The 21,062-nt window shown below is 41.6% G+C and overlaps 1 protein-coding gene across 5 annotated transcripts in view; it reads left to right on the forward strand.

Moving 5' to 3' along the window:
• Window positions 1–21,062, forward strand: part of mybpc3 (myosin binding protein C3) — a 33,094-nt gene extending 12,032 nt beyond the window's left edge. For 3 of the 5 annotated variants that reach the window (XM_032560146.1, XM_032560147.1, XM_032560149.1), the window contains 23 exons: window positions 1,167–1,339; window positions 1,428–1,560; window positions 1,693–1,695; window positions 1,782–1,906; window positions 1,984–2,089; window positions 2,764–2,930; window positions 4,044–4,209; window positions 4,313–4,419; window positions 4,518–4,547; window positions 4,626–4,765; window positions 5,120–5,191; window positions 7,049–7,208; window positions 7,298–7,402; window positions 9,004–9,192; window positions 11,879–12,013; window positions 12,221–12,388; window positions 13,111–13,199; window positions 16,929–17,124; window positions 17,217–17,356; window positions 18,615–18,774; window positions 18,870–19,006; window positions 19,935–20,121; window positions 20,679–21,062. In XM_032560146.1, coding sequence (XP_032416037.1) covers window positions 1,167–1,339; window positions 1,428–1,560; window positions 1,693–1,695; window positions 1,782–1,906; window positions 1,984–2,089; window positions 2,764–2,930; window positions 4,044–4,209; window positions 4,313–4,419; window positions 4,518–4,547; window positions 4,626–4,765; window positions 5,120–5,191; window positions 7,049–7,208; window positions 7,298–7,402; window positions 9,004–9,192; window positions 11,879–12,013; window positions 12,221–12,388; window positions 13,111–13,199; window positions 16,929–17,124; window positions 17,217–17,356; window positions 18,615–18,774; window positions 18,870–19,006; window positions 19,935–20,121; window positions 20,679–20,716 — 2,926 coding nt within the window. In that variant the 3' untranslated portion in view covers window positions 20,717–21,062. The remainder of the gene's footprint in view (window positions 1–1,166; window positions 1,340–1,427; window positions 1,561–1,692; window positions 1,696–1,781; window positions 1,907–1,983; window positions 2,090–2,763; window positions 2,931–4,043; window positions 4,210–4,312; window positions 4,420–4,517; window positions 4,548–4,625; window positions 4,766–5,119; window positions 5,192–7,048; window positions 7,209–7,297; window positions 7,403–9,003; window positions 9,193–11,878; window positions 12,014–12,220; window positions 12,389–13,110; window positions 13,200–16,928; window positions 17,125–17,216; window positions 17,357–18,614; window positions 18,775–18,869; window positions 19,007–19,934; window positions 20,122–20,678) is intronic. The other 2 variants (XM_032560148.1, XM_032560150.1) reach the window with 1 other exon arrangement.

The following is a 21,062-nucleotide window of genomic DNA, read 5'->3' on the forward strand; positions in this document are numbered from 1 at the left end:
TGCAGTTTGCTGAAGTGGAAAGAGAATCCCTTCATTCCTAATTACATAATATCTGTATTTTTCTTAGTTGTCAGAATGCTGCTTTTGTTTTAAAATATTATTCTCTGCATGAGGGAGAGCCTGCTGACATGTCCACAGGTTGGAAATTGTATTTATTTTTTTCATAAATGTAATTGATTCAGAAACCACTGCAGAAAAAAAGAAATTACTTTTGAAGATGGGATCATTTCTTAAGATTGTGTGAGCTTCATCCTGTGGTGTGAAAAACTACTACTTTATCTACTTTTATTTCAGTCTTTAGAGACTTGATTTGGACCAGAGGTGAAAGATTTGGGATTTGACTCCCCATACAGTTGAGAATTACTTTAGCTTGGGAAAAAATTACTTCTTCTGGTAATTAATTCTGGTAAATGTAATTTTCTTCTTAAACAAATTACTCTTAATTAGTCTTTGGCTGCTGCTGTTGGTATCACTGAGTATGTGGCTAAATATGCTACCCTGGTGATAGTCTTGCAGATGTCATTATATTGAGACCTGGAGAAGGATGACATTTGATCTAGTAAAGAGCACAATACCTCCATAGCATATCAGGACCAGCTGATTCAAGGTTATGCTATGCTTGGTGCACAAAACACAACACTGCACTGGAGTTGACTGTCTTGTGCAGCTGGAACCTTTCATGTAATGTTTGCCAGCCCTCACATTCCCATCACTTCCAACTCTGTGCCACTGTGACAACTGTTAATTCCATGATTCGACCACCCATGTAAAGCTGTAATGGGATCCTTGTCTGGGTTTAGTGACCTTCACTCACTACTGAGTGACAAACTCTTGAGAAACACCTTGATAAAACTCCAATCACTTTTGATGCCATCATTTCTGCCCTCTGGTGCTTCTTCTCAACATGTCAGCTCCTTGCAAACAGCAATCATGTTTAAATTTTTCTATTTTTTCTAAGTTTTTAGCATATTTTTTAACCATAATATTGTAGATGATTTATTGTTTTAATGTATTTTGGACAAAAATTTGTACAACTTAGATTAACATAAGCAGCCCTACTGGCACATATCTAATTAGTCTTTTCAGTTGTAGTTTTTTGTTCATGATTTATGTTTCAAAGTCTTTGCTTCATGCCTGATTTTAACAACATTATCCGATTGTCTCAGGTCCATCAAACCGGCACACATGAACACAGATCCTGATGTTGACGTGTGGAACATCCTCAGTCACGCTCCCCCCTCAGAATTTGAAAAGATTGCTTTCCAGTACGGCATCACCGACCTGAGAGGGATGCTCAAGAGGCTTAAGAAGATGAAGAAGGAAGAAAAGAAGAGTGAAGGTCAGTATGCTGGGATTAAAACAGGGATTACTTCATCTGAACCTGCAAAAACTTGAAAGGCTGATTTTCATTTGCTATTTATATTTAGCATTCCTCAAAAAGCTGGATCCTGCATATCAGGTGTTAAAGGGCCATAAAATAAAGCTGGGAGTTGAGGTTGCCAATGAAGATGTGGAGGTGAAGTGGTTAAAAAATGGACAAGAAATCCAAAAGTCTGGAAGGTTTGAACTTACTTGCATATAATAAGGACGTTCTGCACCCATGCATCACTATGTACTGTACTTAACTATGAATGTTCACTTCTCTCCCCTGCATTTGGATCATGATAACCTATCCTTTCATTACATCTTCAGCAAGTAAGTATCTTCTGAGTTTGGTTGAAAATTTTATAAAAAGCAATCCCATCTTTTTGTGCTATAAAAATATTCTTGGTTTTCCAAAGGTATATCTTTGAGAGCGTTGGAAACATGCGCTACCTTACCATTAACCACTGCTCCTTAGCAGATGATGCAGCTTACACATGTGTCATTGGAGAGGAGAAATGCACAACAGAGCTCTTTGTTAAAGGTAATAAATAGTCAGAGGCAGTTTGGACCAAACCAACATATAATTAACTTCATGTTTCTCATTTGTTTTGTCTTTAGAGCCTCCTGTTACAATTGTAAAAAATCTGGAGGATCAGATGGTGATGAAGGGTGAGAGGGTAGAGTTAGAGTGCGAAGTATCAGAAGAAGGAGCCAATGTGAAATGGTGAGATGTTATTCTCTACACTACAGTTTTAGTAGTTAGTGGTTTGGCTTCGTGCTAATGAATCATGACTAAAAAGTAAAAAAAAAAAAAAAAAGTTGTAAACAACCATGTTAAACATAATTGCCAAAATAAAATCTGTTTTCCCACAAAAGGTGTACTGATAAAAACCACATTAGTCAAAAGCAGACAGAAATGTTTCCACAGTCATATCAGATGGGATTTACTTCAGTATGCCTTATTTTTATTGGCTCTTAAACATTTGATTACATGTTTACCAATATCCTAATAACTTAGATCCCTTAAACCAGTGTTTCCCAACCCCGGTCCTCAAGCACACTGTACTACATGTTTTAGAGGTTTCCCTGCTTTAATGTGCCTGATTGAACTGATTGCAGTTCAACAAACAAATTGATGACTGTTAAATCAGTCATCAATTGAAATCAGCTGGACTGAAGCAAGGAAATACCTAAAACATGCAGGGCAGTGTGCCTTGAGGACCAGGGTTGGGAAACACTGCTTTAAACAACTTTGATAAACAATAAATGTCAGAGGTCTTGAGTTGAAATGGCTACATTGTATATGGATAAAAGAAAACAAAACACTGAAGAAGATCAAAAATACCTCAAACACATGGATTGACATTATCAATGAATGGTGATGTATTTCTTGTCCAGGGAGAAAGACGGGGTTGAACTAACCAGAGATGAATCCCTGAAATATCGCTTCAAGAAAGATGGCTGCAAGCATGTGCTGATCATTAATGAAGCCACCAAAGAAGACGGTGGACACTACAAGGTCAAAACAAATGGAGGAGAGTCTGTAGCTGAACTGCTGGTGCAGGGTCAGTGTCATACTTTGGCTGTTTCTTCTGTCAGTGATGAATTGTCCAAATACACATCCCATCATAGCTAGCCAGTAGTTGTGCAGCCTTGTCATTCTTGGCAGGTTGACTTTGTGTAGCTTGCGTAGATCAGCACAGGTTCCGGCACCAGGAGTATGTCAGCTAAAGTTAGAAGATGTACACGTGAACACCTGAAAGGCAGAGCTCCATTCAGTACGTGCTGGTTCTCTTTCTCGGTTTCTCAACTCTCGGTGAGTTGTTTGATTGGAAGTGAAAAGGAAGAATATGACCTAATTTATGGCATTATTTACTGACATTTTATCCCAGTCAGTGATTCAAATGTTACGTTTCCATCCATTAAAAAAAGTTTGAGACAATTTAAGCCTCTATATACAAATATACTCCATCTAGTTCCACCCATGACTTCAGTTCATCTCTTAAGGTACATGTCCTCCTTTTAAACTGCAAACAACTTTGAATACATGCATGGCTTCATAAATATTTTCGCATTTTTGTTTTTCTTAATGTCAAATTTTAGTCCAGTTGTTGCACTGTGGATAGCTTTCCCTTTATATTCCTGTCTTAAATCTGTTTTGATCTCCCAGGAGTTTTTGTGTATAATTTGAAGCCCAGTAGCTGCTCCTGCTGTTTATATCCCTTGTTAATTAAACTCTAACCTGCCAAGAATGACCAGCTGCAACACTGAGACAGGGATCAACACTTCAGTCCATGGCAGAGTTTCTAGTATAGCGCCATTCCTACCATATCTGCTTATTCTGCCTGGGCAGTGTGCTGACTAGCGTAGCCTTTGAATTTCACAGTGGACAATATCTCCCTGCATATTTTCTTATGATATGAAGAAATAATCTAGAGCTCCTGCATGTGTTTTTCAGGAGATACCCATTTTATTTTCTTCACAAGTCATACACACTTCCTCTTTTGTCTCCGTCGCATTGCTGTATTATAGAAAACGATGCTTCACACTGGACCTTTATTATCACACCACTCCTCAAATGGTGCCCCTGTAACTTTTTCCATCAAAGTGTAAAGGCCTTGATGATTTTCCTTCTGAGCTCCTTGAACTTGTGTTTTGTTTTTTTTCTGACTCCGCAGAGAAAGAACTGGAGATCTACCAGAGCATTGCGGACCTCACGGTAAAGGCAAAGGATCAGGCGGTGTTCAAATGTGAAGTGTCGGATGAGAATGTGAAGGGAACTTGGTACAAGAACGGTGTTGAAGTCAAACCCAATGCCAGGACAAACATCTCCCATATTGGAAGGTGATGACACTAAATTTGCTAAATTGTGCTTGTAAGGTAACATGTACATGTTATGTAGATCTCATGTTCAGTGACATGATTTTCTAAATGTTTAAACACACAGAATACACAAACTGACCATTGATGAAGTGAAACCTGAAGATGAGGGAGACTATACTTTTGTGCCAGACGGCTATGCTTTCAACCTTTCTGCTAAACTCAATTTCTTGGGTAATAATTATTTCTTAAGCTTGGAAATTTCAAAGTCATCATTTGATCCTCACAAGCCAAATGTTTAAAGAATTTTTCCTTTATATTTGATCTTTCAGAGGTGAAGATTGATTTTGTGCCTCGCCAAGGTACACAATTGCAAACTTATACTCTTGCAGAAAAATAAAAGTCAGACCCCATTATAACCATATGCATTACTTTTGAAGATCCTCCTAAGATCCACCTTGACTGCATGGGCCGCACTTCTGATTCAACAATCATAGTGGTGGCTGGAAACAAACTGCGTCTGGATGTCCCCATCACTGGAGATCCTTCTCCGACAGTGATCTGGACCAAAGGAGAGAAGGTAAAAGAGATGTAACACCTGGTGTTGTTAATATTCTGACAGGAGCCATCTGTCCAGAGAGCTGTAGGTAAGATCTGGCATCTGAGACCTGCTGAGAAAGTTTGTCATTCTACAATCCTGCAATTTAAGATGCAAACAAGAAAGCCCAAGCGGATTCTAACATATTTATTATAAGCTCAAAGGATGCTAATCACTTTTAAAAACCGTTGTATTTTCATATATTCATTTTTGCAACAAGCATGCTGTGCCCCACTAATGTCAGGGAAACTAATGCATTGGCAATGATCTTAGGTGAATCAGCGGTTTCCCACCCTCCGTTATCAGCTTTTACTGCTTTGCTGTCCTTAACTGTAGGCTAGCTCTGTAAAACCTGATGGGGAAGAAAACGCAGGGCACTCAGCCTGTTGGACCCTAAATGATGGAGAGGTAAGTGCATGATTACACTATATATATATATATATATATATATAATATTGTTTTGACTTATTTGGTACAAGTCTGCATGATGCCAGCATTGAGCTTGAATAGCCTATTTGAAAAAAAGAAAGGAGTCAAATTTCCAAAAATGTTTCAATGCAAGAAAGATGTTAGTTATGAGAAAAGCCATTACTTGTGAATTAGTTAACCTTTTATGTTTATATTTCATTAAAACCAATTTTAAATTTGACACCAGGCTCCTCACAATCTAAGGAGAATATTTGTCATCAGTTAAGAAAAAAAAACTTTTTTTTCATACAACTATACATTTGTCATGTTTTTTATGTTGAATAAGTCATCCCCTTTATGTACTGTAGATTTTAAATGTAAAAATGATTTTCATATCTTGACTTTAATTCTAATTTGTTGTGTTCATCAAGATGGTTGAATGATTTTTCCATTTTGTACATATGATCAATAAAAGTACTTGTGATGATGCTAAATTGAAAATATAAAAAGTTGAAAAAGCAAAGTTAAAACTGAGCCTTGTGGGCTGCCATAGATAATTTCTTCTTTTCAATTATTAAAAAAAATATTTATTCAAAAATCATAATATGTCATGTGAAGTATAATGAAAGCAGGCTAAAATCTGGACTGGTTCAGCAATAAGTAATAAAAAAACTTCTTAATATTAATCTTTGCTTTTGTGGTTTAAACTGTTTACAACATAGCTTTTTTGAAAATTGGATTCCTGTATATATAAATTAATATAACTAATTTACAGACACAGGAAGAAAACGGCATAATCATTGTAAACAGCTAGCTTTGAAAATGCTATAAAATTGTAATAAGACCCTAAAAAACTAATGTTTCAACACTACCAATTTGCTGTTTAACTATGAAAAATATTATAAAATACATTTAAAATATAGATGGTATTTTTATGTTCTTGTTCAGTTTTATGCACCAGTCAAAGAGCATGATACTAACAGCATGCATTATCTTTGGTCAAGGTAAGCTTGTGTACTGAAGCCTCTCAGACAAAGATGACAGGAGACTGAGCAGTAAGTATGTTTTGCATAGTGGCTTTAAAAAGTAACAACATTGAAAAAGAATTTTCATTTTATTTTATATTCGTTAAATACCTTAAAACCCTAACTTAACCCAGATTCCTGTTGTCCAACATTGATCTAAAGAAGTCGGTGAATGGAAAGTTTGATGAAGAGCTTTTTGTTTGTTTGTTTGTTTTCACTTCATTTCATCAGGTTCATCATGACACGACTGGAAAATGTTAGAAAAAGAATCAAATAAACTACTAACATAAATACTCTAAAGCTGTGCTGAAATTAGTTTTAGAATATGAAAGTTGGGTTGCACCATGGTACAGTTGTTAGCAATGTTGCCTTGCAGCAAAAAGCTACTGGTTTTGAATCCAACCCTGGCCTCTTTCTGGATGGAGTTTGCATGTGTGGGTTCTTTTTGGGTCCTCTCACTCCATACCAAAAACATGACTGCTAGGTTGACTGATCCAAGTTGTCCTAATTTGCCCTGGGATGGCCTGTCAACCAGACCATATCCTGGCTCTTGCCCAAATACTACTGGCAAAAGTGCCCCTCCTAGACCTCCCCAACCCACACCTGCAATGATAAGTAAGTATAGATGATTGAATTGCATGGTCACTTTACCAAGTGGCTCACCTCAGTGTCTATCTCTTTGACAATATCCAAAAATCCTTACTTAAGCACAATCGCCTCAGCTCAGGCAAGTTATAGTTGATTGTTTGCCAACTGTTTTACATAAAAGTATTATACCACAACGTCAGGCCTGGGTTTTTGCAAAATGAGTTGACTCATTTGTAATGATTAGGTCATCACAGAAGGAGATGGCAGGGTCCATGTGGAATCCACCAAAGGCCACTGCATCTTCACTATCGAGGGTGCCGAGAGACAGGATGAGGGGATCTACTCTGTCGTTGTTCGAAACCCAGCAGGGGAAGACACAGCTGATATCAGTGTCAAGGTTGTTGGTAAGACAAAGACACTCTGCTCATTGATAAAGATAAAATGAACTTTTACAACAAACATGTTCTAACTACATTACTGTCTTGCCACATAGATGTTCCAGATCCTCCCCAGGCTCCTAAAATCCTCAGCGTTGGGGAGGATTCCTGCATTGTTCAGTGGGAGCCCCCTCTTTTCAATGGCGGAGATCCAATCATTGGTAACAACACTACTAAATTGTTGAAATTTGCCAGTTTATGTAACAAATTTTATTCCATGTCATTTCAATACATTTTGGAAAAGTAGACTTCCATGATATGCCTTTTTTTTCGCCTGAGACTCAGAAGAAAAAAAGGTTTTGGTATTTAGTGGGTTTTTTTCTTCATACTTTAAATACTAAGGTTGAAAGAAACGCATTGCAATTTTTCTTTTGTCATAAAAAAAATTATTTAGAGTTTATCAAATGTCTCATATACTGGTCTTGCTTACATACAATTTGACTTTACTTAATGAGCTTTTAAAACCGGTCAATTCCATTCATTTTCATTTTCTAAACGCTTAAAACAGATTCCTACTTTTTAAAATTGACGTTTTAAAGAAATTGCATGAAGAAGTGCTTTCATAACTAAAAGACTCTTTGCACCTACAGCGCTGACGTCACATCCGCATGAGCGAAATGTGGCTTTCTTGCTTCCGCTTTGGTCTTTCCTACCATGACAGCTAGGAAAGACAAAATTGTATTTCAGACGCAAATAAAGCAATACCGTAAACATTGTTGTCTTCCAAATATAATGGGCTCTTAAGTTTTCATGGATTTCCAAGCGATCCTGAATTAAGAAGACGGTGGCTTGTAAATATTCGTAGCGACAAGTTAAAGCTAACGCCACACAGCAAAGTTTGCAGCCTTCGCTTCACTCCGGATCAGCTTCTGCAGCCTAAAACGACCGCGGGGAGACGGATGGTAAATAAATGAGCCATCCCTGTGTTATTTCCATAGAATCACTTCTGTATTCAGCCCAAAAGAGCGAGTGTATGGGAACGAGTGAGCAGACCAGGTTCAGACAGCCGGCCAACTGATCCGCCTGTACACCCTGCTGTAAACACCAACCTATTTGAGCTCTTCATAAGGAGCATGCAAAAGTAATACAACTAAATAACACGGACATTTTTTTCTTAAAGCATCAACTTTGAACCTGAACACTCAGCTGAATTAGAACTCTGACACCAGAGCTGCCCTACTTTTAAGCCATGGGGCTTGTTGTGCTTCCTCATGCTTCAGAAGCAAAAAGCCCAAACCGTGGTCTCTGACACTAACGACAACAAACACACATTACAGCAATATACATCAAAATAAAGACAAAATAAGGTAAAAACATTTTCGGAAGACAATTCATAGAATGAATGAAAATGTTTAGATACTTAAATAGCATATTTTTATAATAAAAATGTTTGAGAATATTGCCTACTACTAGCATAAGCTAAAGTTAATGTTAGCCACAAAGTTTAAAGAAAGTAAACCTCACCTTCGTATCCGTGAATGTATAACGAGGCATCTTAAAACCTTTCTCCAGCTTGTTTGTTGGGGCTTTGGTTCCTGCCTTACAAAAACGATGTGCATCGATAATTGTTAGCTTGGGCAAGCACCTAGTGTAAAATGCCATTTTCAATAGACCGGAAGTGACCGGGCCGCTTATCCCTGAACACGGAAGCAGACGTGGAAAGAGTGTTTTTGCTCAAAAAATGGGTGTAGTAAAATGTTTTATATGCTTTATATTGCATGTACATAGACAGGAATATAATGTGCTGCTCTTGAATGCTAAGGTTATGTCGTGGAAAGGAAGAAACTGAGGAGCTACAGGTGGATGCGACTGAACTTTGACCCATACCCTGAAACAACCTTTGAGGCCAGGCGCATGATTGAGGGCATGGCATACGAGATGCGAGTCTATGCCGTCAACAACATTGGCATGTCTCATCACAGTCCAGCCTCCCAACCATTCGTGCCAGTGGGTGAGTGTTTTTAGGAATCTCACACCAAGTAATTTATTTTTATTCATACATAAATTACCTCATATGTTTACTAAATGTTAGTTGTTGGAAGTCTGTCATAAAGACAATTTGATTAAGACAGGAGGAACAAAAGAGATTTCAAATGTCATACAATGATTTTAGAAATCTTGTGTCTTGCTGCAGCAATATTTGCTGTGTTTAGATCAGACTCAGTTTAGTCTGATCTAACTAAACTGAGTTGGATCAGACTAACTCTGATCTAACTGAGTTAGATCAGTTAACTAATCTAACTGATTAGTTTGATAACCACAGAGTGGTTACTCTATACCAGGGGTCTCAAACTCCAGGTCTCGAGGGCCGCAGTCCTGCAGTTTTTAGATGTGCCACAGGTGCAAAACACTGGAATGAAATGACTTAATGACCTCCTCCTTGTGTAGATCAGTTTTCCAGAGCCTTAATGACCTAATTATTCTGTTCAGGTGTGGTGCAGCAGAGGCATATCTAAAAGTTGCAGGACTGCGGCCCTCGAGGACTGGAGTTTGAGACCCCTGCTCTATACCCAATAGAGGAATTAACACTGTGTAATGCTAACATTTCTGTGACTAATGCTAAAAGAACCACTACAATCATGAAGCTTTAACATGCACATGATTCATCTTACTCTCAGTTCCTCCTAAAATCCCTTATTTTGATAATTTGAGTCATCATGGTGTATATGTTTATGTTTGCACAGTACGGACAGTTAAAGACTCTTTATTTTACAAGACAGATTCAACTGTGGGCTTGTGGTTGAAAGGCTGTCTATATCTAGAGCAGTGCTGTTTACAATCGTACCTATCAAAACATTGCTGAAATCTTAATTTAATAGTTTTGCTATGTGTAGTCTGAGTAACTCCTTATTCAGAATCAGTCCAAGATTATTTTGCTTTCTAAAGTAAAGACAGCAAAAAGACAAAAGGAACTGTTAGAGACAATGAGAAGACGAACTCAGAAAACAGACAACGAAACACACAACATGCTTGATAAGCAGCCATACAGTCACTGGAAAAATGATAAAACTTCAGCTTCCCAAGGTAGCAGAGAAGAAACCAGTGGAGGATTTGATGCTTGTGGAAGCAGAAGAAGAAACCAACAGAGCCAAGAGCTCTTTAACTCCTGCAGCCAGGAGATTATCACCAACAGCACCCCCTGCAGAGTTAGCCTTCAGTCTGGAGGTGGGAGATCCAGCTGACAATGAGAAGCCAGCAGGAGGGAGTGCAAGTTTTCCTGCAGGGAAGGAAACAGTGGTCTCCAAGGTATCTGCTGCAGACAACATGTTTGCAGAAGGAATTATTATCTTTAGGTGTAGTTTTGTCTTGTTGCTTTTATATTCAACCTGCCAAACAATGCAGGAGTGTTTGTGTTTTAAAATCCAGATGATAGTGATATTAAAATGTTAGCTGAACTACAAGAAAATTCTTTCCATCTGAGTTTTATAGCTGATGGTGCCGGTTAAGGTTGTTCTGAATCGTAAATGATTTGATTATGTATCGAGTAGTGCATAAAAACAGGTTCCAGGTTATTGTAACCCCCATTGCTGTCTAGATTGGCTCAGCTGACAGAACAATAACACTTTGAAAAACAAAAGAATCAGTTGATGCTAAGTTGACCTTATGACCAGCTTCCAGAAACATGCAAAGCTCAATTTAGCAATCCATCACATGCTTTGTCTATTTCCCTATCAATAATGCACTTTCACCTTTTGCGTTTTGCATAAGCTGTTTCAAAGGGATGTAACAGTGGTTTGCTTTTGGCACCTCTGCAGTTAGAGCATTCCGTGGTTGTAGCCAATAAACCAAGGTCTTTTTATGCACATCAAAATCATGTCATTTTATCCCCACTAGACGCGTAGCACAGCAGGCACTTAGACCTCAGTCTGACAGTGAACTGCAGGTCAGACAGAGAGCTCATATTTCTCTGCATGAAAGAAGGCGCCACTCACAGGCTTACAGGGTAACAGACTGTTAGATAACTGGTGTCCCACTTAAAAACAGGCTGGCTGATTCCACCCGCTGTGTGTAACCAGTGACTCGTTAACAGAGATGAAAATCATGCAAGTCAGTCGACACTCTGACTTTCACAGGTGCCCCTTTTTAAGGGGTTTTAACTTTACACATGTAAAGACATCAATGGCCACGTCTGGTGTAACTTTATGTAGATTCAAGCTGCCTCATTTGCTCTCATTTTTACTTGCATTTGTCTTTCTGATCACATTTAGTTTGAGCATAAAAATCAATATCCAAAAACTTCTGCAACATCAAAATCATAAGACACCAAAAAGAAGAAATAATGATGATGCATTTGCATCATCAGCATTGGAGTTTGTTCTCCAGTGCTGCCATTTATTCATTAGAATTACTGAAACAAATTTACACTTTGTGTTGCAGGCTCACCTGGTTACACACGCACGTTAAGGCAACACGTTAGTCTTTAGTTCTCCTGTTCATTTTGATGTGAATAAAAAAATAAGTCAATTCCAATAAATTCAAGGGAGATTCAGACATTCAAACATGGCTGAATGCTCTGCAGGCATGTTAGTGGCGTCAATCAAACTCGTCCACTTGTTTAGGTGTTCATTTAGTACCTATTGCTTTAATTCGTTAACCACCTAAGCAGGCTCTTTATCTACCCTCTGCCGCTCTCTCAGCCCCTACTAGCGAGCCCATCGGTCTGCACGTTGAAGACATCAGCGACACTTCTATCACACTGAAGTGGCGAGCTCCGGAGAGGATCGGCGCTGCTAAGCTCGAGGGCTATGGGGTCGAGTACTGCAAGGAAGGCAGTAAGTGCTGCCACCTGCATGCTTCTGATAAGGGCAGCCTATTTTAGAGTTTATCTCCCGAATGGAATACTTGCAGCAAAATGGCGCGTGAGCTGCACGACTTGTTCATCTCATGTTCATAAATAATATTTATCTATCTTAGCTATTAAATAGTAATGCAAACATGACAATTATGTGACTTTGACTTGTATTCCTCTATGGTGGCAGCTGATGAATGGATTCCAGCCATCCAGGGTCTTACAGAGAGATCATCGATGACTATCAAGAACCTGACCACAGGAGACAAACTGCTGTTCAGAGTGCGGGCCTACAACATGGCAGGGCCCAGTTCTCCGGCAGTTCTGGCACAGCCTGTGACTATCAGGGAGATCATGCGTGAGTATTTCTACAGCGGATTCTTATGACGTCCCTGCTAAGCTTATTCAGTTTCTCATTTTGCTTTATGTAAGCGGAGCAACCAGGAATCTGTGAGGTGTTTGAGTTCTCCAGGGACAAATTTAATCATTCCCAAAGTCTTCCAAAGGGGTTTGTTTTTTTTCTGCTCAGTTTCAGTTTATTTATACAGCTACGGATAAATTTGCTGAGCACAGCCTTCCATACGATTTGATATTTTTATTGTGACTTACCAGACCTTTTCCTTTTTAATTAACTACTTGACTAATTTCAGATATTTTTTTCTTGTTTTTTAATCCCATTGGTTAGTTGGACCTTTGGAAAAACAAATGTACCAGTCTGATAGACATAAAAAATACAGTGCACAATATTATAAATGAGACATAAGGAGTATTCTTTTAGTGTTGAAGGACAATATCCATAATCAATAATGAAGGTTGTTTTGTTTTTTTTACTGTAGGAAGTACAATTTAGTTTTTCAGCTTTTACTCCCATGTATTCAAACAGATGATTGAGATTACTGATGTGTTAAAATTAGGTAAAGACTAAACAGTAGTGACAAGAGTTTATTAAATCACCAGTGAAGTGACTGTTTTAGGGTACTTGTCTATTTTCAAGACATGCCGAGTTAAAGATCCTCCTATGAGCCTCACAGGTTTCCTAAAAATGTCCGACTGCCCACTTTGGTCTTTTGTTTTCAACAGAGCGCCCAAAGATTTGGCTTCCACGAAATCTCCGGCAAACCCTCATCAAGAAAGTTGGAGAAACTGTTAACATTATGATCCCGTTCCAGGTGATTTACATTTTAATTTTACTATTATGTTCAAAAAACAGTAAATACCTCCCCACCCAGACAGCTAGTAAATATTATTATTAAAGACAATAGGAGTCATTGTCTAGTGTTATGATAAATTCTAGAGTCTAGATATATAATATAATATATATAAGATATATATATATAATATTAACATGTGCATGTAGGCGTGGGGTGAACAATGACTTATTACACATGTATTGCACATTAGTGTGTGGGACACATTATGTTTCATGTTATATGTGATGAATATTAAAATTGCACATTGTGAACTTTACATTTTAGAGTGGTGTACATTAATTCATCTGAGCGCTGAGATAAAAAAGTCCCTGAATTCGGTGGCCCCTGCTGGAGGCTTGCAAGAAAGGTTGCAGGCTGATTGTGTCATGAAGTGGTGATGTGTTGATGGTTAGGCAGATGCAGCGGACCCAGGTTAGATGAATATGATGATTTTTAATTATAAATAAGTCCAGAAACACGGCAGCTCGCACAGAGACACACCGACGACGAACAGACTAGACATTGACGAGGACCCGACGAGGAACAAAGAACACAGGTGGAGTTAAATACACGGGAGGGTAATCACAGAGACGAGACACACCTGGGAACAATCAAGGGGAGGACAGGACAACGAAGAGACTTAAGGACACAGAAAACTCTAAATAAACACAGAAAAACACAGATCCTGACAGTACCCCCCCCCTCAAGGGCGGCTACCAGACGCCCACAAAACAAAAACACAACAAGGGTGGGTGGAGGGGCGCTGGACGGCGGGCCAGAGTCCAGAAAAACACAAAACAACCCACCGTTGTGGGCGGAAACACCGGGAGGGCCAAGAGTCCAAAAACAACAAAAAACTACCCACAGGGTGGGCGGAGGCAAAGGAGGCGGGAACCATGGAGGTGGTCTGGCGGTCGTCCGCGGCGGCGGGAACCACGGAGGCGGTCCGGCGGTCGTCCGCGGCGCTGGAGGCGGGAACCACGGAGGCGGTCCGGCGGCCGTCCGCGGCGCTGGAGGCGGGAACCACGGAGGCGGTCCGGCGGCCGTCCGCGGCGCTGGAGGCGGGAACCACGGAGGCGGTCCGGCGGCCGTCCGCGGCGCTGGAGGCGGGAACCACGGAGGCGGGAACCACGGAGGCGGGAACCACGGAGGCGGTCCGGCGGCCGTCCGCGGCGCTGGAGGCGGGAACCCCGGAGGCGGGACCACAGGAGGCGGTCCAGCGGCCGTCCGCGGCCCTGGAGGTGGCGATGATGAGCCCCGGGGGCCGCCCACAGACGGCGATGACGAGCCCCCCGAGGTAGGGTCTCTGGTGGAGCACAGGGGGTCTCGGTCGGAGCACAAGGGGTCTCGGTCGGAACGGTGGGGGTCTGAGTCTCGGGTGGAACGCTGGGGGTCTCGGTCTCAGGTGGAACGCAGAAGGTCAGGGTCTCGGGTGGAACACAGAGGGTCTCGGTCTCAGGTGGAACGCAGAGGGTCTCGGTCTCAGGTGGAACGCAGAGGGTCTCGGTCTCAGGTGGAACGCAGAGGGTCTCTGGAGGAACGCAGGGAGTCAGAGTCGGAACGCAGGGAGTCAGAGTCGGAACGCAGGGAGTCAGAGTCGGAACGCAGGGAGTCACGGTCTCAGGAGGAACGCAGAAGGTCAGGGTCTCAGGAGGAACGCAGAAGGTCAGGGTCTCAGGAGGAACGCAGAAGGTCAGGGTCTCAGGAGGAACGCAGAAGGTCAGGGTCTCAGGAGGAACGCAGAGAGTCTGAGTCGGAACGCAGGGAGTCTCGGAAGGAACACTGGGAGTCTCGGAAGGAACGCAGAGAGTCGGGGTCTCGGAAGGAACACAGGGAGTCTCGGTAGGAACACAGGGAGTCTCGGTAGGAACACAGGGAGTCTCGGTAGGAACACAGGGAGTCTCAGTCTCTGGTGCGCCGGCTGGAACGCCGGCTGATTCGGCCTCGGGTGCGCCGGCTGGAACGCCGGCTGATTCGGCCTCGGGTGCGCCGGCTGGAACGCCGGCTGATTCGGCCTCGGGTGCGCCGGCTGGAACGCCGGCTGATTCGGCCTCGGGTGCGCCGGCTGGAACGCCGGCTGATTCGGCCTCGGGTGTGCCGGCTGGAACGCCGGCTGATTCGGCCTCGGGTGCGCCGGCTGGAGGTGAGCCGGAGCGGAGCCTCGGGGCCGGTTGCGGGGGCGAGCCGGAGCGGAGCCTCGGGGCCGGTTGCGGGGGCGAGCCGCAGCGAAGCCTGGGAACCGGCTGCGGGGGCGAGCCGCAGCGAAGCCTGGGAACCGGCTGCGGGGGCGAGCCGCAGCGAAGCCTTGGAAACGGCTGCGGGGGCGAGCCGCAGCGAAGCCTTGGAAACGGCTGCGGGGGCGAGCCGCAGCGAAGCCTTGGAAACGGCTGCGGGGGTGACAGCTCCGGAAGGCGACGAGGGGCCGGGTCCACCGGCGGCTCACGTCGCTGTCTCCGGGCTGACCGTGGAGGTGGCGGCTCCGGAAAGCGACGAGGGGCCGGGTCTGCCGGCGGCTCACGTCGCCGTCTCCGGGCTGACAGCGGAGGTGACGGATCCGGAAGGCGACGAGGGGCCGGGTTCACCGGCGGCTCACGTCGCTGTCTCCGGGCAGACAGCTGAGGTGACAGCTCCGGAAGGCGACGAGGGGCCGGGTCTGCCGGCGGCTCACGTCGCTGTCTCCGGGCTGACCGTGGAGGTGGCGGCTCCGGAAAGCGACGAGGGGCCGGGTCCACCGGCGGCTCAAGTCGCTGACTTCCCGGACGGAGGAATCGACGGGGGCCGAATCCGGGGGGTGCCAACACCAGTCTTGTCCCCCGGAATAGCTCCCGCTGCAGGTCGGCGAGGGCTTCAGCTAGCTCCGTCTCCTCCCTGCCAGATCTCCGCCTCCCTCCGCTCTGCCTTCTTGGAGGGAACCTCACTCCAGCTGGGTCCATTTTCTTAGCAGCCTCACCGTTCGGTATGGTCGGGTCCTACTGTCATGAAGTGGTGATGTGTTGATGGTGAGGCAGATGCAGCGGACCCAGGTTAGATGAATATGATGATTTTTAATTATAAATAAGTCCAGAAACACGGCAGCTCGCACAGAGACACACCGACGACGAACAGACTAGACATTGACGAGGACCCGACGAGGAACAAAGAACACAGGTGGAGTTAAATACACGGGAGGGTAATCACAGAGACGAGACACACCTGGGAACAATCAAGGGGAGGACAGGACAACGAAGAGACTTAAGGACACAGAAAACTCTAAATAAACACAGAAAAACACAGATCCTGACAGATTGCAGTCTTTCATGATGCATTCTGTCTTTATGAGACAGCTGGGTGGTGTAATTGTCCCAGATTGCTGAGAGAAATGTTCCAGTGATCTTCTGAGCTCGCTTCCTTCCATTTTCCAGATCTCTCTTCCCCTGAGCAGAGCAGCTATCACACCAGGATGTGATACACCTCATGATGGTTCAGTCCTCAGAACACATATAGAAACTCCCTTCATTCTTTAATAGTTGCAACAAAACAATGTTTTAGATCCAATTTTTAATCCTTGTACTAGACTAGTATTTTGTTTCAACCAAACAACTATCAAATATTAGGAGTCATTATTTTGTCAGCCTTTGTTAAACAGTATTGCAGTGGTAACGCTTAGTTAAGTGTCATTTAAAGCTTTACATCGCTGCATTTTGAGCTCAGTCTTGTCTTTGTCTGCAGGGTAAACCCAGGCCAAAGGTTACGTGGAGTAAAGACGGAGAACCTCTGGAGCCCTCAATCGCAAGCGTGAGGAACAGCGATTTCGATTCCATCCTCTTCATCCGAAAGACGGAGAGAAAGCACTCTGGCCAGTACGATCTCACAGTGCAGATTGAGAATGTGGAAGACACAGCAAAAGTCATGCTGCAGATTGTTGGTGAGTTAGTTAATGGACAGCATCTAAAGTTTAGCTGGACTGAATTTCTGTAATTATTTCTTAGTCATTATAAAACGATACTATCCCTGTAGATCTCCCGGGGCCACCAGAGGTCCTGAAGATTGCCGATGTGTGGGGGTTTAATGTGGCACTGGAATGGAAGCAACCAAAGGACAATGGCAACTGTGAAATAAGTGGCTACACTGTTCAGAAAGCTGACAAGAAGACCATGGTGAGAATCTATGCTCTTTGTTATAATGACCGGGTTGAAAACATCAGAGTAAAGTTGAAATGAATATTTTATTGTATTGCAATTAGATCTACAAAGCATAAAGCTTAGTACATCATTTTTGTGTATTGCTTACTCACATAATGTTTTTCTGTTATTTAAAATGTCATTTACTTAAAATGACATTTAAAATGTTATTTATTATTTATTTATTTGTTTGTTTGTTTGTCATAAAGGATATCACTGGTCTCGCAGCGCCACCTGTTTATTAATATGATAAAATGTACAATAATTGTGGATGTTTAAAATCTAGCTCACATGTAATTGTGACAAAGACCTTCAATAGTGGAAAAACAAATACTAAAAGGAATGGTCATATTGTTAAGACACCTAACACAGACAAAACTAACAAGTATTCTGTAGTATGGCTTTTGGTATGTTTTTATTAGAAAAAAAACATAAAAAAAAAAAAAAACACAAGTAGCAACAGTCCCCTGAAAAAGAGAAAGGACAGACTGACACTCAAATACTATTTAAATAGAAAAACTACCACTTACTTCCTTACAGTAAAAGGACAAGAGAGAGAGAGAGATTTATTCTTCAATTATCCAATGCCGAACATGTTGTCCACTATGTCCACCAGTAATGATGAACCAGTTGGCAAAGATCTCCTTCTGCCACCGTCCTCCACCTCAAGCTGCCAAGAACAATGTTATCCAGGAATGTCCTAATCTTATCCTCTCAGCCTTGACCCGGTCTAGATAGCCTGTGCAGTGACGCAGAGACATTGTTCGCCAGCCAGCATGGCGGTCAGCTCTTGTTTCACCGCAGTCATTATTAGATCAAATTAATTTTACTTCCAACACAATGAGCTTTTAGGTGGTGGTCATCATGTTACCAATAAGTCTACCTGGTTCATGTTAGAGAGAAAAGCACTGAGGTCAAATGTGCTTTAAGGTTGCCTTATATCCTGTTTCAATCCTGCATCTAAGAAATAGCCTGTACCAAAACGCCTTCGGTTTCTGCTACAATATGAAGACAAGTGGAAGTTTTTCCCACATTTTTCATTAGGGTTAAGATATATTTTTGTCTTCTTCCGATTTCTCTTACTTTTGTAAGTTCCGTAGAAGAACAAAAAAACATTTGAAACAATACATCCCTAAAATTGCACATGCAAAGGACAGACAGATAAGAAGTGATGTTTTGGACCTATTTAGTTTGATCAAATCTCATTGAAGCATTTTATGTGCTTCACATAAAGGAGTGGTTTACAGTCCATGATCACTACAGACGAACACACTGCGTGGCGTCCGACCTCATCATGGGGAATGAGTACATCTTCCGCGTGTTTTCCATCAACCTGGTGGGCCTCAGCCCGGAGCCACTCACCACAAAGGACAGTGTGTTCATCCAGAAATCAGGTCGGCTCTGTCTTATAACTCGGGGAAAATGATAGGAAGTACAAGAAGAATGCAATAGAAGAAAAAAGTTACCTAATCTTTGTGTGTCTCAGCAGGTATCGACTACAAATCTCCCACATACAGGGAGCATGACTTCTCAGAGGCTCCCAAGTTCACACATCCTTTAGTGAACAAGTCGATAATAGCAGGATACAACGCCACCCTCAGCTGTGCTGTGCGAGGAATACCAAAGGTGTGTGTCTTCAAATTAGTTCACAAAAACTCAGGTTCTGTATTTGACTAAAAAGGATGTTGGTAATTTAATTTAATTTATTGCTTGAGCTTAAGGACACAGCAGAAGTAATCTCTGGGTGCTTTATGGGACAATCAGATTCAATGTATATACATATGAAAAAAAACTCTCCAATTAATTTTGATCCAGTCAAATTCACTTTAAATAAAGTCCTGTCAAACACAAATCTAAATCAAATCCAATCAATAACAAATTAATTCAGCATGTAGCAATTAGTAAAGAGCAGTTCATCTAAGGAAATCAGCAGCCACATTATATTGGTGCTAAGCTGTGAGGAAAGAAAATATACAAAAGCACAGAGCGAGGCGTATTTTTTTATGGATAGAAAAACAACAACAACAAAAAAATTACAAAAATATTGTCATTTTAGATTCAGGACACTGAAGTCAATTTAGTGAGGACACACATCTATTCTGTCTAGCATAAGTAGCTTAAGGCCTAGTTTGTACCCGCTAGTCTGTAAATTTCATTCTCTGTACCCATCCAGTTGGGTTTGCTAGGGATTTGTACGGCTATCTGGTCCAAATACTTCATCTCCCACAGCTTCCTGTTAATGAAGTGATTAAAATATTTTACAAACATTTAGTTTTGACATTGAAACACCAAAACTATGCAATTCAGGGCACAGATAAACTGTGAAGACCAAACAATTCTTATTCAAAATGACTTAAACTTGGCAACAGAAAAATATATCTCAACAAATGGAATTAATAATAGATTAGCAAATTACGATCACTTTAATTAAAGCAAATTTACAACCAAGCATAATCTGTAGTTAGATTGAACCAATGATGGCTCAACCAATAATATTGTTAAATAAAAGTGTAAAAATATCACATGACTGTTATGTTTTGTTCTGCCTCATTAGCCCAAAGTGACCTGGTACAAAAACAAAATGGACATCTCCAATGAAGCCAAGTATCGGATGCTGTCTAAGCAAGGTATTCTGACGCTGGAGATCCGTAAGCCATGTCCCTTCGACGGCGGCGTGTACATGTGCAAAGCTGTCAACGACAAGGGCGAGGATGTGGTGGAGTGCAAACTGGAGGTCCGATGTAAGTGGCATGCTGGTTTCCATCCATGCAAAGGTAACCCGTTTTTTTTTACAGAGTAATAAACGGGTCTGGGGAAAGTTTTGGTAACTTTCTCCAGAAAATAAATGATTTATAGTCATATATGAATTATTAGAGTATCTGCAACATCCTGTCTCAAATTTCCATATTACCAAAAACATGATTAAAGTTTTTGCAGGTCTTCTTGTGAGAAAACTTACAGACTTGCAAAAAATTAATTCAGAAAATTAGGACTTTATATTTTAAAAAAGAATAATATGGAACAGTGAAAAACTGATATTTAAAAACTGAAAGGTGAATATCCTCAAATGTACTATACTAAATATACCAATTGAATAGAGTTAGTTAATTTTACTCCAAATCACCAAAAGTAACTTAATGCAGGTTTAATTTGTAAATTTCCATTCTTTTTTAACACAAAGGGGCAAAGGAACAATCAGTTTAAATTGCTGATTGTTCAGTTTTGCAGTTTTCTTTGTAATTTCATATAATGCTAATATATTTTAATGAGTTAATGCATATTTATTTCTGATTTGCAGCTCAGATTGCTAAAGAAGAAAAGAAAGAGGCCCAGTGAAGGAGAGTTTTGTCTTTGAATGAAGAGGCGATGAATCGATCTTCAGCAGGATGACGGCTTAGAACCACAAGATGCTTAAGTTACATCCCTGAAAGTGCTTAATCAATAACATCTGTCTTTTTTCATCTGCTGACATTTTGGGTTTCTTTCAGTGACAGAATTGGCGCACTAATGCGTTATTTTGAAAGTAAGTCATAGTTTTATCGGAGTAGTTGCTGCTCTTTTCAAGCTACAAGGATTGCGATTTCTGTGTTTAAAAAGTTTATTTGACTGATAATAAATATAAAGTGTTGGATGATGATGTATGGAGCAGTGTGTGGATAAAACCATAAAAAGTCCAACTTAA

This window comes from Xiphophorus hellerii, chromosome 4 (genome assembly GCF_003331165.1).
Source record: "Xiphophorus hellerii strain 12219 chromosome 4, Xiphophorus_hellerii-4.1, whole genome shotgun sequence".
In the NCBI taxonomy this organism is placed as follows: Eukaryota; Metazoa; Chordata; class Actinopteri; order Cyprinodontiformes; family Poeciliidae; genus Xiphophorus; species Xiphophorus hellerii.